At 42.7% G+C, this 17,318-nt stretch overlaps 1 protein-coding gene across 1 annotated transcript in view; it reads right to left on the bottom strand.

Moving 5' to 3' along the window:
- RIMS2 (regulating synaptic membrane exocytosis 2) overlaps positions 1–17,318 on the bottom strand; it is a 374,923-nt gene that overhangs the window by 201,362 nt on the left and 156,243 nt on the right. The window contains 1 exon segment of the mRNA XM_061611686.1: positions 4,354–4,622. Within this exon segment, the coding sequence (XP_061467670.1) occupies positions 4,354–4,622 (269 nt within the window).

The following is a 17,318-nucleotide window of genomic DNA, read 5'->3' as shown; positions in this document are numbered from 1 at the left end:
CCTAATCTTCAAGAGGATGGAGTGCCTTTTTCTCTAGCTGATACCTGTCACCAGAATTCCCGGGACGATAAAGATAATGACTCGGGCTGCAGCCACTTCAGGATGACCGAGTCCCCAAAGACTCTTTCGTGGTCACAAATGAGACATTTGTACCCTGAAGAATTGGGATCCCCGGCTAACTCTTCCCTTCAGTCTTCTCCTAGTAGTTTTTCCTTTGACCCCTTTTTTTCAAATGCCGGCAAGTTAACTTCGGCTTCACGTGATCTATTAGATCGGGGTCCCCCAGCGAATTGACAGAGCAACGCAAAAGTAATCTCCACTGCTCTACCCATCCTCTTACGCCCAGCATTTGCCCAATCCACAGGAGGTCCAAAAAATCCCCCGACCAAGCATTGTACCAAAACCCATTTACCGGACATTGCTTGTCTTTCATGAAATATAGCGGGATGGAACAATAAGTTAAATGATATGGATTTTACAACCTTTATCCAATCATTTGACATCTTGTGACTTCAGGAAACTTGGCTTTGCGACTCCCAGCTAATCGACCTTCAGGGCTTCAAGTCGTGGGTCCGTCCAGCTACGAAGACCGCTACAAGGGGCCGCGCCAGTGGAGGCCTAGCAACATTAATAGCTACTTCACTAGATGTCGTGATTTCCCTTCCTTTAGAACCGCCCCCGGACTTTTGTTTAGTGTTTATTTCTTTTTCTGCTAAATATTCTATTATATGCTTAAATGTATATTTTCCGCCATCGTCTCATTACATCTCATCATCAAGATGGGCACAACTAGATAAATATCTAGATAAGCTTTCCAATGACCACCAATCTCACTTGCTACTAATTTGTGGCGATTTTAACGCGAGATTGGGCCAAACTTTTCCATCTCTGAGCGATTTTCCAGAGGGTGCGCTTGAGGAGCAGTTAATTCTTCCTCACACTTCAAGAGATACCTCTGTAAATCAAAACGGCAGAGCCCTTTTTAGATTATTGATTAAATTTCAGTTAGTTTGTATTAATGGGACATATTTAGATTCTTCACGGGGTTTTTTTACATTTACCACAGGGAGAGGGGCAAGTGTTGTAGATTATTTTTTAGGATCTCCGTCTTTAGTTTCTCTGATAAAAAAATTTACAGTTATATCTAGACCAGACAGTGACCATCTTCCAATCTGCCTTATCCTGAGTTGCCCCTTATCAAAGTCCTCATTAGGCAACCCAATCCCAACTCTAGATCTTTTATGTGGATCTAGACGCCTTAAGTGGTCAGTGAATGTAGCCACGTCAGTTAAGCATGCTTTAGCGTCACCTTTTTTGTCAAATCTTTACCACCAGCTTAGTGCTCACCCAGTGGATATTCTTGATACTTACGAGAAGATCACTAAAGCTCTTAAGATCGTGGTGTCAACCGACTTATTCCTTAAACAGAAAGACATTCAACCTCAAAAAACCTGGTTTGATAGGGACTGTTGAGCAAAAAAGAAAGAGCTTACCACCCAAATTAAAATTACACGTCGAAATTATTCAGAGTTTGCTTTCTCTCACATGCTCTCGCTTAAGAGGGCATACAAGAAATTGCTGAAAGATAAAAAGCAGATTTTTTATCGGAATAACTGGAAAGATCTGGGACAAGCATACCTCCAAGGCAATGACTTGGAATTTTGGAAACTGGTGCACGGGGGTCTTGCCCAAAGTTACTTCGTTTCTATTCCACCTATTCTTCCTGAAACTTGGGTTTCCCATTTTAGTACAATCTTTGGGTCCCCATCGTTAACACCTCCCAGTTCCTTTGTTGAGTTAGCTGATCTTCCTGTATGGCCCCGTCTCCGTTTCTGAAATAGGAGACCTGATTATGACACTACATACAAACAAAGCTCCGGGTGAGGACATGTTACCCCCGGAGATTTTCTTGTCGGAAATTTCTTGGTGGACTCCTTTACTTGCTATTCTTTTCACCCATATTAATAACACCGGCGAGTTCCCCGTGGGTTGGCGAACCAGTATAATAGTTCCCATTTTTAAAAAAGGCGATCCTTCCCTTCCTAAAAATTATAGACCTATTAGTCCAGTAGACATTACAGCTAAGTTATATGCTCGATTCCTTCTTAACAAACTTACTGAATGGGACTCTAGGTTCTCGGTTATACATCAAGAACAGGCAGGTTTTAGGAAAGGGAAAAGCATAATGGACCAGGCCTTCATTTTAAATCACTTAATATATAAAGCTTTAAAAGGTTCACACCAATCTCTCTACGTGGCGTTTATTGATTTTGCTGCAGCCTTTGATTCTGTGGATAGAGAGCTCCTGTGGTTTAAGTTGGCCCAATCAAATGCCGACAGGAGACTAGTCTGGCTAATAAAATCGCTTCACCAATCAAATTCCCTAAGAATTTGCTTAGGCAGAAATGGCGCACTTTCGAGAGAAATACCGGTCCTAAAAGGGGTCAAACAAGGCTGCATTTTGGCCCCTTTTCTTTTTAATTACTTCATCAATGATCTAGTCCCAGCATTGTCAGCTCCATCCTTTCCCCCCCCCTCTGTGGGCAAAGAAAAAAATTCAACTCTTTTATACACTGACGACCTGGCCTTGTTCTCTATTAATAAAATTGGACTTAGAAGATTGTTAACTCGGCTGGAGGAGTATTGTCAATCCAACAGGATACAGATAAATCTCTCCAAATCAAAAATTATGGTTTGTGGGAAGCACAGTAAATCTAAATCTATCTGGAAGCTAAATGGAATCCCCTTAGATCAAGTTCAAAATTTTAAATATTTAGGGATTATTTTTAATAACAAACTTTCATGGAAACCTCACATTAAAGAACTTAAACTGACGCTGTCTAGATTAGTTGGCCAATTGAAGAAGTTCTTCTATACTCGTGGTGGTCAATTAGTCCCTCCCATGCTGAAAATCTTCATCGCTAAAGCCTTATCCAAATTACTATATGGGTCTGGTCTTTGGGGCCAATCATACAAATCTCTTCTTGAACCCATACAAAACACCTTTCTAAGACAGATTTTGGGGCTCCCTTGTGGTGCCCCTGCTGCACATATTAGGGCAGAATTAGGCCTTCCTTCCATCTCTGCCAAAATTGATTTGGCTGCTCTAAGGCTATGGAGGAAAATTTCCTTGTTGGACGACTCCTCCTATGTTAATCTTTCTTGGCTTGAACAAATGCAACAAGGAGGATGGGCCCATACCATCAAGTCTTTAATTCAATCATATAATTTCCCGAATAGCACCCTTTCATTATGGTCGCCTTTAGAGTTACGCAATTGGATCTTTAACTTCAACATGGCACAAGATAGGTCTGTTATTGTGGCCTCCCCCTTTTCAAGATGGTTTCCTCTTTTTAAATCTGATCATGTCATTTCACCTTATTTAACAAATCTATCATGTCCCCTATTGCATAGAATTTATACACAAATTAGATTTCAGATGATGCCCACCGCTTATTTGGAGGGTAGATATAAGGGGGTCCCTCGGGCGGACCGTCACTGTGTTTGTGGAGACGCAGCAGTCGAGGATTTATATCATTATCTGCTGCGTTGCCCATTGTATTCCAATCCGAGACACAAATTCTTGGACCCCCTTCTCAGGCATAGATCGGGCCTTCACACTGATTTTTTAATTGTTGAATTATTGGCCGACCTGAATCCTTCTACTACTTTGGCAGTGGCCAATTTTGCTCTTGCAGCTAAAAATATTAGAGTAAATTTTACTAAAGTTTAATAGTTTTAAATTGTACTTGTACTTTGTTGAGTCTGATGTGATTGTATTTTATTTTCTATTCCCTCATTCTGTTTTATTGTCTTTTTGTATGCAATGGCCTATGGCTATAAGCAAATAAAGCTATCTATCTAACTACAATTTGTGAAAAATTACAAACAACTTAAATTGCACCCAACTAAAATACACAAATTAGCAGTTTCCTTTGAGTTCTTAATATATTTCTAATTTAGGCCTTAGATGTACATAGTCCACTCTCACCACATACACAGACATACAGAAAGAGAGAGAAATATCTAACATTTTGAACTAGATGCACCTTTGATCCAATTCATGCTACAGAATTAATGATATAACTTTGGGTCTTATTCATTCTACAAGGACAATATGGAGCCATTTCTAATTTATAAAAAATGGATGTGCTCACATACAGAACCATCCTTATTTAAATGGGAAATAAATAACTAATAATGCAGACATTGCATACTTTTGTAAATAAATGTTTCTTTATATTCTGATTAGATGAAATAACAATAAAAAATGAAAAAGAGATGCAAAGATAATCTGACTCATAAACAGATGACAATTCTCTTTTTGAAGTATAAAATGAGCCAGCTCCTCACCTGTCTGCTGTGTCAATCGACACCTTTCCTCCTGAGTCGTTTATGGAGTCTTGCCTTGTGAGCCCTTGAGATCTACCTCGTTCCAGCGCTGATATGGATTGCTCTTGCAGCTTTGCTTTTTTCTCCTGAGGCGCTTCTTCGTTACACGGCCCTCTAAAAACTTCTTGACCAGGTTTCTGTGGTGTATTTGTTCCACTATTATAAAACCATGCTCCAGATTTTGTGAGGATTTCTTGTTGTTTTCGGCACGAGTTACATACCCACATTACCTACATATAAAACAATAGAGGTAATATGTATTCATTTCCAAAAAGAAGGCAAAAGAGCAATTTCACACCAAATACATGTCAAATACAGGCCTCCTTTTCCAGAAACAGTCTGCTAAATACCATTAAAGATGTTTTAATTACAATTTTAACAAAAATACATAAGAAGTCTTGTATGTTTAACCATATCTGACATGGTCACAAAAAAATAACGAACAGGTGCCAGGTTCTTCTTAGTCCAATAGTAAAAAGAACAAATATTTTCCAATAGTGCAATCTTCTGCATGCTCACTAAGAAGTAAGTTTCAATGAGTTCAGAGAAATTCATTCCTTAGTAAAGTATGTTTAGGATTGCAGCCTCCATGTCTCTGGAGTAATCTATATATAAATTAGGTATTAAAATGCCAGAAATAAAATGATCTAAATCATTTTAGTCGTTCCTCAGCACGTAAGTACATAAGAACTTGGCTTGATTAGACCAAAGGTCTATCAAGTCCAGCATCCTGCTTCCCACACTGGAGAATTAATGCCTCAAGTAAGCCCCAGAACAGGGCTGGATGGCATTAGCCCTCCCCTGCTGTTCTTTCCCAGGAATTGGCATTCAGAAGCATGTTGTCTCCAAACCTGGAGATGAGATCATGAATTATAACACACGTTTAAACAGAAAGTATGTATTTCATAATTCCTTATATGGCCAATCCAGTACAGGTGACATGCTACAAAAAACACTGAGGGTGATATCCAATGTCATATTCAGAGCAGACCCACTGATGATAATTTATTTCAGTGGGTCTGCTCTGAGAATGCCGTACTTGTCTATCATCCTGAAATTCTGGAAAACGTAAGCAAACAGGCTAAGGGACATTTTTAAAAATATAATAATTTCAAATGGTAAAACAGGAAAAGTGAATTGTGGGAGTCATGTTAAGACATTTGTTGAATAACAATACAACATTCAAATGTGGAACAAAACAGGCAATTGCATAATTTCCTTACATAATGGCATTCATAGTTTTTTATTTTATTTATTTATTATCATTATTTTTACCCTGCCCTTTTCCCAAAACTGGAACTCACGGCGGCTTCCAGATAAAAGCACACATATAATTAAAAACATATAAAAGTCTAGATTAAAATGAAATTAAACAATTTACAGTATTAAAACCATTCATACATACAGTTAAAATAATCCAAACTCAGTTTAAAATAATACAGTTAGACAGTAGCAATGCAGCACCCTTCAAGACCTGTCCTTACCAGCTTTCAGTTCCAAAGGCTTGTTGAAATAAAAAAGTCTTTGCTTGCCGACGGAAGGACTGCAAAGAGGGGGCCATTCTTGCTTCCCTAGGAAGGTAGTTCCAAAGCCTCGGGGCAGCCACCGAAAAGGCCCTATCTCGCATCCCCACTAGTCGTGCTTGTGAGGACGTAGGTATTGAGAGAAGGGCCTCTCCTGAGGATCTCAGGGCCCGGGCAGGCTCATATAGGGAGATACGGTCTGACAGATAGCCTGGACCTAAGCCATATAGGGCTTTATAGGTCATCACCAGCACTTTGAATTGTGTCCGGAAACAAAGTGGCAACCAGTGGAGCTTTTGTAACAGGGGAGTCGTATGGTCCCTGTAACCAGCCCCAGTTAACATTCTGGCTGCAGCACGTTGCACCAACTGAAGTTTCCGAACAGTCTTCAGAGGCAGCCCCATGTAGAGCGCGTTACAGTAATCTAAACGGGATGTAACTAAGGCATGTGTCACCGTGCCCAGATCAGACGGCTCAAGGAACGGGTGCAGTTGGCACTAATCTTAATTGTGCAAAAGCACTCCTGGCCACCGCAGAAACCTGGGCCTCCAAATTTAAAGCTGAGTCCAGGAGCACACCCAAACTGCATACCTGTGTCTTCAGGGGGAGTGTAACCCCATCCAGCACAGGCTGAATCCCTATTCCCTGATTTGCCTTTTGACTAACCAGGAGCACCTCTGTCTTGTCTGGATTAAGCTTCAATTTGTTCGCCCTCATCCAGTCCACCACTGATGACAGACACCGGTTTAAAACCAAGACAGCTTCCTTGGAGTTAGGTGGAAAGGAGAAGTAGAGTTGGGTGTCATCAGCATACTGATGGCACCGAACCCCAAAGCCCCGGACAACCTCTCCCAGTGGTTTCATGTAGATGTTAAATGGCATGGGGGGCAAAACTGAGCCCTGAGGGACCCCACAGGACAATGGCCAAGGCGTTGAACAGGAATCCCCCAGCACCACTTCCTGGGTTCGTCCCTCCAGGAAGGAACAGAGCCACTGTAAAACAGTGCCTCCAAGTCCCATCCCAGCAAGGCGGCCCAGAAGGATACCATGGTCGATGGTATCGAAAGCCGCTGAGAGGTCCAGCAGAACCAACAGGGACACACTCCCCCTGTCCAGTTCTCTGCATAGGTCGTCCACCAAGGCGACCAAAGCTATCTCCGTCCCATAACCAGGCCTGAAACCAGACTGAAATGGATCTAGATACTCCGTTTCATCCAGGAATCCCTGGAGCTGGGAGGCCACCACACGCTCTATTACCTTGCCCATATGCATAACAGTCCCATATGCATAACCCCACCCCCAAACCACGCAGTTGCCCACATGGCCCTTTGTCTTGGGGCTTCATGGAGTTCCCAGTCCAAGCTGCTCGTTGCTGCTCGTTGCTGCTCCTGCGGGGTCTTGGGACTCATATCCAGGAACAGATTTGTTTCCTCATCAGCACATGGCAGACTGTAGCTATTTTCCTCCCATTCTCTGCTCTGGAAAAAGTCTTTAAGCCAGTCCACTTCATCTCCTGCCCCAAACTCCAAATCAAAGTTCTGCCACAAGTCTTTATCTGGGGGCATCTTCTTCAGGACTAGCTGGACTAGCCTACCCAGGTAGGGAGAAAGAAATCTTCTCTGTTCTCCCTCACAACCTCCAGTGTGAAACATGGGCCCAAACAGAGGCAGGTAACCCTCCCAATGTCTCTTGCCCTCCAAACTCTCAGGGTGCTGGGTGCCTCTCACTGCTGGAATTTGCTCAGGGACTGCACCCATCATAGGAGCTGCATCCCACCCTATGGGACCATCATGGGGCACCCAAGGGACAAAGGGATTTTATCTGACCCATCTCTCCAGGCACTGGGAGCTCCTCTTGGACTTGCACACCCACCTCCTGCACTTTTTCTTGCACAGCCATTTCTCCAGCTGCTGGCAGCTCCTCTCGCACACACAACTCCAACTTTTCCTCCTGCACTTTCTCTTCCACAGCTGGCACACACAGGGCAAAGAAATCTATCAACCGCTGCTTTTTTCCAGCCTTTAGTCCAGCTTTCTCTAAGGCCTTTTCCTCCTCATGCATTACTTCTTTAACAGGCGGCACACGTGGAGCAGAGAAATCTATCAGCAGCATCTCCTCTCCAGCCTCTACCCCACTTTCTTCTGAGGCATCTTCCTCTTCAGTTTCCAGCCTGTCCTCCTTCAACTCTTGGGGCTTTACTTCCAGTATTCAGGTGTCTTCCTCCCTGGCAGGCTCCTGGACAATCAAAGCCTCTTTTTCCTCCTCCGCTACTGACTGCAACTCCTCACAGTCCAAACCCTCCAGCTGCCCATCCACTTTCTGGATCTCTTTAGCCACCCCAGTCTGGGTGCTCTGCAGCTGGACTCCCGGGCCACTCTCGGCCCCTTGTAGCAGCTGATCAGGCAGGGCTCTTACCTCCTCACATGGGGTCTCCCTTTCCTCTCCCAAGAAGCTTCCAATCATCTCCCCCATTCATTGCCAGTGCTCCTGTTCCTCTTGGCGCTCTTGTTGCCTTTGCTCCTGGTCCTCCTGGCGCTCTTTTTGCCTTTGCTGCTGATCCTCCTGGCGCTCTTGTTGCCTTTGCTGCTGGAGTATCAATTTTAGCTGTTCCAGGAAGATTGCTGTTTCTCCCTCCATTTTAACTCAGGCACACCTTGCTCCCAATGCTTCTTCCAGGAAACTCAATCCCACTACTGACACCAGTGTTGTGCGCCCCCCCAATCTCAGAGCGGTGAGATTTCCAGGGGTCCCTGTGCTCACCCTGAGTTTGGTTTCCTTGGGAAGAAGGTCAGCGGAGACTGTGGTGTCTTTATGAAATATGGTTTATTTATTTACACACATTCCAACCTGAGCTTAGGATGGAGGGATCAAGGCCTCAGCAGTCCAATATCCGGTTTTTCCATCAGTGTTACAGGAGGCATCCTAAAGCCATGGTGCTGTCCTGACCAGAGTTTGACACAGGAGTTGGAGGCGAGTCTGACAATAATTCTTGCTTTATTAGAGTCACCATTACATCAAAGGTGGTGCGTCTCATAGGCCTGGGTAGATTAGCTCACTACTGACACTAACTATGCTAACTAAGCATCCTCTGCAGCGTATGGAATAAGTTGACTCAGCACCCCAATCAAAGGGGTGCCGCCTTAAGTAGGAAGTCTTCGCTCATAATTTCTGACTCCTTCGAAGACTCTCCCTCTGACCAAACCACTTCTCGCATTGTCTCGTGCGGAGTAAAGGGGGGCGAACCTCCGCCTGCTCATCACATAATACAGGCTCACTAGGTGCTGGCTCGACTTCAGGGGGCAGGGAGCGAGTTGGCGGGGAAACGTTTGAAGGTCCAAGCGGGGTGTCCTGGGGATTGGAGTTGGTGTGCAAGAGAGATCGCTTCCCAACAGCTCTGGCAGGTGGCAAGATGCTATCAGGTGGACAGGCTCTAAGCGGCCCAAGGGAGTGTCCAGAGAGATTGAAGGGTTGCTAACGCTCCCCCCTCCCTCAAGGCTCTCAGAAGTCTGGTCCTCCTCTGCATGCTCGATCTGAGGTGTTTGGAGTAACTGGGGCTCAACAGGTACAGAGAGCCAGTCTCTCTGCTTGCCTCCAGTTCCCAGCCATTCTCTGACCCAACCCAACACACACTAAAAATACAAACCTCTCATAGCTGCCAGGAGGGGGAGGGAAGGCTCTTCTGAAGAGTTTCAATGACAAAAGGATCTTCCTGGCCCATTCACCAGTTGCTGGGCACCTGAAAGACCCATTAACAAACCTGGCCACTCTATTAGCTTAACAAATGAAACTCATCTGGCCAGCCCCTCAACCCAAGGCACAGGATTCTAAATCAGAGGCTGGAAGGGGACTCACAGGAATCATCCATTCCAACCCCCAAACTCACAACAATATATTAATTTTAAAGAACCTAGAATATGGTCTTTTTAAAAAGGCAAACCTCTCACCACACAGACATCTTTCCGCATAAAAATGTTATAGTTAAGAGAGCAGGCTATTCATAACAAAGGATGAAACACCACCTTGTGCCTAGCACTGGTATTGCTTTGTCCCCAGATAAAGTCTAACATGAGAAAAAAAATTAAATATAAACTTAGCTCATTTTGCAAAAATACATTTTTGTCATTATAAATTTTCCGTTCAGTGGGCACAAGGCTGCAGCTTATGGCCCACCCTTTGATTCAAAGCTTCACCACTCTTACAAATTACCCTGAGAAAATACAAATTCATTTGGAGGATCTCAGTGAAGATGAGGCATGATGCTGCACCAAGACTGAAGTTAATTCAAGGAGCAACTAGATTATGTATACTACATTCTAATATTATTTCTTGGAGATTATATATTATGTCTTGGAGATTATATATTGATATATTGATGATGAGGTTTAAAACTGACTATGACTATCTGGAAGTAATTTTATGATCAATGGAAAGCTCTATGAAAACATTAGTTACCTGTGCTATAGCAGTAAAAACAAGCAAATTAATGGTTAATAATTAGTAGGAAGGCATTAACAGTACAAAAGTTATCATAATTATCTAGATCCTTTTCATTTTGGTTTTCAGCCTGGTTCTGGCACTGAAACAACTTTAATCCCCTAACAGATTACCCATGCTGGGAGAAGGATATGAGGACTGCAGTCCTGCTATTTTTCCTGGACCTCTCAGAAGCTGATCCCATTGATCATGATTTTTGAGTTGTTTACTGCACTGGGCTCCAACTGGGGGGAGGGCGGGATATAAATTTGATAAATAAAATAATAATAATCCTTCTGGAGCAGCCACCTAGGGTGGGAACTGGGACCACTGTACTTCAGTGGTTCCATTGCTACCTAAATGGCTGGAACTACTGCCCTCTCCAACAAAGATGTTGTTTGGCTACAGCTCCCATCATCCCTGATCATCAGCCAAGTTGCCTGGGGCTGATGGGAGCAATAGTCCAAAATACCTGGAGGGCAGCAGGTTGGGGAAGGCTATGCTATCAGATGCCACAGGGCTCTATTTTGTCTTCCTTGATGTAGACATGAAACCACTGAGAAAAACCATCAGGGTTTCTTGGAGTGTGGGATCATCATTATGCTGATAACACTGTCCTCCTTTTAATCAGACTCATGTGAAGTTGTGGAGGTGCTAAACCATTGTCTGAAATAAATAATGCACTGGATGAGGTTTAATCCTGATAAGAAAAAGAACTTATAGGTGGGTAGTACATGGTGAGTGGCCCATTTTGGACAGAGTTGCACTTCCCCCAAAGGACCAGGCATACTCCAACCCTATTTTTAAATGCCCAAGTGATCCTGGCTTATTTTAGTGTTTTATAACCACTTTCTCCCCTCTAGGATGCACACCTTAACGTGGTGAGGGGGCTTGAGAGTGCTGAAGAAGCTAAGAGCAATGCCATCAGGAGTCTAGACCAAGAGGAAAGACTCCTAGCAGGGGCACCCAAGGCGAAATGGTCAAAGCTGAAACACCAGACTAAGATGCATCCAAACTCAGAGGAAGGCAATAGTAAACCACCTCTGAATATCTCTTACCACGAAAACCCTATGAACAGAGTATCCAAAATGCAACACGAGATAGTGCTGGAAGATGAGACCCCCCCAGATCAGAAGGCACTCACCAAGCTACTGGGGAAGAACAAAGGACAAGTACAAGTAGCACTGTGACTGATGACGCAGCTGGGTCAAAGCCGAAAGGAAGCCCAGAGGCTGATGCGCACAGATGCAAAAGGAGAGTCCGGAGTTGTACGACGCACACCATAGGAACATGGAATGTGAGAAGCATGAACCAAGGAAAGTTAGAAATTGTCAAGCAAGACATGGAATGCATCAACATTACAACACTTGGTGTGAGCAAACTAAAATGGATGGGAATGGGACATTTTCAATCAGGCAACTACAAAATATTTTATGCAGGAAATGAGAAATTAAGAAGAAATGGGGTTGCTTTAATAGTGAGAAGCGAGAAGTGATGTAGCAAAAGCAATTAGGAGCTACAACGCAAGATCTGAGCAAGTTATATCAATGAGATTAAACGGGAAACCTATCAGCATAACCATCATCCAAGTCTATGCTCCAATGGCAAATGCAGAAGAAGAGGAATTGGAGGGATTTTACGAAGAAGTACAGGAAGAAATTGATCACACCAAAACAAGATGTGCTGATAATCATGGGGGACTGGAATGCAAAAGTAGGGAACAGAGAAGAACTAGGAATTGTGGGGAAATGGGGCCTAGCAGACAGAAATGAAGCAGGAGAAAGACTTACTGAATTCTGTGAAGCCAATAATTTGTTTCTTGCGAATACATTTTTTGAGCAACCGAAAAGACTGTACACATGGAGATCACAATAAGGTCGATATAGGAATCAAATTGATTATATAATTGGTAGCAGAAGATGGAGAAGTTCCATACTCTCTGCGGAAACAAGACCAGGAGCAGACTGCGGTACAGATCATGAACTGGTCATATCTAAAATCAGAATAAAGCTAAAGAAGACCAACAAAGCCATCATCATGCCAAAATACAATAACATCCCAGAAGAATATAAAGATCAAATAAGGAACAGGTTTGAGGCTTTAAACTTAGTTGACAGAGAACCAGAAGAACTATGGAATGAAGTCAGAGACGTTATCAGGGAAGAATGCAAAAAGACAATGCCTCTAGTTAAAAAGAGAGAAAAACCTCAATGGATGATTGAAGAAACTCTTAAAATGGTTAAAGAGAGAAGGGAAGGAAAAGCAAAAGGAGACAGAAACACATTCAGAACCCTAAATGCAACAATACAGCAACTAGTACATAGGGACAAAGAGAACTATTACAAGAGTTACTGTATAGAAATAGAAGAGGACAACAAAAAGGGTAGAACAAGAGCCCTGTTCCAAAATATTAGAGAAATGAAAGGGAAATTTAAACCAAGAGTAGGGATGTTGAATAATCAACAGGGGAACACACTGACTGAATGAGACGAAATAAAAGGAAGATGGAAGCAATACACTAAAGAACTCTATAAAAGAGATGCCAGAATGACTGATTCATTCATGGAGGAACCGTATGATGAAGAACCAGAAATTTTAGAATGCGAGGTGAACGGTGGTCTTAAAATACTTGGGAAAAACAAATCACCAGGAATAGATGGCATACCAATAGAGTTGCTGCAAGCTACTGAGACTGAATCTGTCCAAATTTTGACAAAAATATGTTAAGAAATATGGAAAACTGAACAATGGCCCACAAACTGGAAGAGTTCCATATACATCCCAATTCCAAATAAAGGGGATCCCAGGGAATGCAGAAAGGGAAGAGGTACCAGAGATCATACTGCAAACATACGTTGGATAATGGAACGGACCAAGGAATTTCAGAAGAAAATCACTCTGTGCTTTATAGACTACAGCAAAGCCTTTGGTTGTGTAGATCATGAAAAACTATGGAATGCTTTGAAAGATATGGGGGTGCCACAGCATGCGATTGTCCTGATGTGCAACCTATACTCTAGACAAGAGGCTACTGTAAGAACAGAATATGGAGAAACCGATTGGTTCCCCATCGGAAAGGGTATGAGACAGGCGTATATTTTATCACCCTATTTATTTAATCTAAACGCAGAACATATTATACGGAAAGCAGGATTGGACCAAGAGGAAGCAGGTGTGAAATTGGAGGGAGAAATATCAATAATTTAAGATATGCAGACGATACCATACTACTAGCAGAAACCAGTAATGATTTGAAACGAATGCTGATGAAAGTTAAAGAGCAAAGCAGGACTATAGCTGAACGTCAAAAAGACTAAAGTAATGACAACAGAATATTTATGTAACTTTAAAGTTGACAATGAGGACATTGAACTTGTCAAGGATTATCAATACCTCAACACAGTCATTAACCAAAATGGAGACAATAGTCAAGAAATCAGAAGAAGGCTAGGACTAGGGAGGACAGCTGTGAGAGAACTAGAAAAGGTCCTCAAATGCAAAGATGTATCACTGAACACTAAAGTCAGGATCATTCAGACCATGGTATTTCTGATGTCTATGTATGGATGTGAAAGTTGGACAGTGAAAAAAGCTGATAAGAGAAAAATCAACGCATTTGAAATGTGGTGTTGCAGAAGAGCTTTGCGGATACCATGGACTGCAAAAAAGACAAATAATTGGGTGTTAGAACAAATTAAACCAGAACTATCACTAGAAGCTAAAATGATGAAACTGAGGTTATCATACTTTGGACACATAATGAGAAGACATGATTCATTAGAAAAGATAATAATGCTTGGAAAAACAGAAGGAAGAAGAAAAAGAGGAAGGCCAAACAAGAGATGGATTGATTCCATAAATGAAGCCACAGACCTGAACTTACAAGATCTGAACCAGGTGGTTAATGACAGATGCTGTTGGAGGTCACTGATTCATAGGGTTGTTATAAGTCGTAGTTGACTTGAAGGCACATAACAACAACAACAATCACTAGAAGCTAAAATGAGGAAACTGAGGTTATCATACTTTGGACACATCATGAGAAGACATGATTCATTAGAAAAGATAATAATGCTGGGGAAAACAGAAGGGAGTAGAAAAAGAGGAAGGCCAAACAAGAGATGGATTGATTCCATAAAGGAAGCCACAGACCTGAACTTACAAGATCTGAACAAGGTGGTTCATGAAAGATGCTCTTGGAGGTCGCTGATTCATTGGGCCACCATAAGTCGTGGTCAACGTCAAGGCACATAACAACAAACAATAACCACTTTTAAGCCTGGCTGGGACATAATGAAGTATTCTAGCACAATGCAAGTAAGGATCTTCACACAGAAGCTAGTGAACAATGAGAGGAGAGGAGGACCGTGCTGTCATGGATGACTATCTGAATGTGGTCAGAATGTTGGACTTATTAGGAAGAAAAAACCCCTTTGGGCCCACAATGGGTTTGGAGGCACTTGTCAGGCTTTGTGAACCAATGTTGCAAAGCACGATGGAACACTGAGGGAGGGGGAGCACAACTGCTCTAGATTTCGTTTCCTCGCCTCTGGGAACTTAGCCCTGAAGATGCCTCTCAGTCCACAACAATGTTTTGAGAAGATAAGCACTCTGCTGTCTTCGATTGTTTTATTTTCTTAACTGTCTTGTACTTTATTATCAGCCTTGTAAATAATCAGAGGCTTGCACTGCTTTCTGAATTCTCTTCGTATACTCCCTTTAAAAAGTAGTAATAGGATCACATAGAGTTACTGAGATTTGACCTTTTCAGGCTACATGCATTTTCCTGTGTATATGTTCTCTTGTTTTATGACTCCCAAAGTGTCAAAACACCCCCTCCCACAGGCCCTTATCTTAAGAACATATTGCTCATGAGTCCGAATCCAAAGGAAGGACTCCCTGACATCTGATGCGTAGCAAATGAAATGTAGCAGGGGTCTGTTCTTTGTCTCTGATGTTGTCAATAATGTTATGTTACATTTTGTTTATTGCTCTTTTACTCCTTCTACTCCTGAAACCTATATATTGACTCTGCTGAAAATAAACGGGGTTCTCATTCTTGCCAGGCTGTGTGCCTGTGTTAAGACTGGGGCCACTCTTGATCAAGAGGCTGTATGTGTGTGTGTGTCTCAGAGCTTGGAAAAGTTACTTTTTTGAACTATAACTCCAATGAGCCTCAGCCAGCATGGCCACTGGATTGGGCTGATGGGAGTTGTAGTTCAAAAAAGTAACTTTTCCAAGCTCTGGTGTGTCTTTACTATGGTACCTGGCCGAAAGCCTAGCAGTCAAACAGGTTTTCCTCAGCTCGCACTTCCACCTGGGAATTGAGGTGAGCAAGTCACCCTAACAGACTGAATGGATCTTTGATCTCATTCAGCAAGGCAGTTTTTAGGTTATTATGCAGGGTGCCCAGTGATATCTACAGTTTTATGCTCTACTACTATCATATTCCAAAGAATAGAGGGAGGCATTTCGGGGATGGCTGTAATATATGTCAGGCAACAATGTTCCTAAATACAATGATGACCTTTGCAAATGACATCAACAGGTCACAAAGAAGCATAATCTAACCTTTACAATTCCTCTGTTCACCTTTCCATGACCAAAACAAATGATCTATGATAAATATTATGAATATAAAAATTAAGGGTGGTATACAGTGCTCCTGTTCCACTGACACAAGGGATGTGCACTAGTGGAATTTAACTTTTCCCTCCTCTACTCTTCCCTGCAGCCTCTCATGCACCCTCAGAATCAGCTCCAGAAGGTTAAGGGGACTCTTTGGAGAGGATTGGGAGGCACAGCAGAGAGAACAAAATAGAAGCAGCTATGTCAGCATATTTTATTCAGATTAATGAACTATTACGTGGTTCAACTGTCCAGGGATGTGATGTTCGGGAGGGGCTGCACTCCCCCTTAAAGCATCAGGTGTGCAGTTTAGGATTATTTTAGATCTAGATTTGACATTACCTACCCAGATTCTATGGCATAAAGAATCGAGGTTGGATTACTGTAATACATTGCATGTGGAGTTGCCTTTGAAAAACATTTGGAAGCTGCTACTGGTTGATTCAGAATAAAAATGCAAAGTTATCAACTGAGACTCGCCAGTCTGAACATATTCTGCAGGTGTTAAAAATATCTCCTTTAGTTTCACGTTTATTTCTGAGTGCAGATTTTAGCTTATCAACAGGAGTCAACAAATTTTGAAGGTCTTACTAGCTAAACAAAAAATGGTTATCTCACCAGGACCTCCCCTTCCCCAATAGACAGGATATTGTCCCAGACCTCATGCTACGTCTCTAAACCACGGCATAAAGTCAGAGAAAAATCCCCTGCCCTCTCTCCAGCTCTAAGGTTGGACATGAGGAGACAGAAAACAAGCACCTGCCTTCCTCAATAGGTCAGACCTGGAGCGAGATAGAAATTGATTCTGCTTCTGTACGCAACACAAACTCTGACCTCAGAGTGACCATTCGGCACAGAGGCTGATTCAGCGCATGTGCTTTACATTCTCCAGATCAGAGCTGGAAAGGAACAGCAAAGGCACGTTAGCTTGATATCCCTCTGGAGATGACAGGTGGCACAGATGCAAGTCTCTGGGCCTCTACTTCCCCCTCTGGATGTGAGCTGGAGATGTGAGGACATTTTTTATGGCTGTGAGGTTCCACCCAGGAAGTGCAGGGCCAAAACAAATTCCAGGCCAGTAGAACTCTGGGCCTAGGGAAGGGTGGAGTTCATCTTTCTGCTCTCTAAATCTAGGTGCAGAAATAGCCCCAAGCTCACCTTACTCACTTGAAGCCACTTGAAGCCATTATAAAGCTCTACATGGTCTGAAGGGAAGGTATCTAAAATACCATCTTCCATATGAACCTTTCCATTTTTTAACCAATCTTCTAAAAACCAGTTCCAAGTGCTCTTGAAATGTTA

The sequence above is a fragment of the Rhineura floridana genome, chromosome 1, assembly GCF_030035675.1.
Source record: "Rhineura floridana isolate rRhiFlo1 chromosome 1, rRhiFlo1.hap2, whole genome shotgun sequence".
NCBI lineage: Eukaryota > Metazoa > Chordata > Lepidosauria > Squamata > Rhineuridae > Rhineura > Rhineura floridana.
This window is presented reverse-complemented; position numbering and strand designations above follow the sequence as displayed.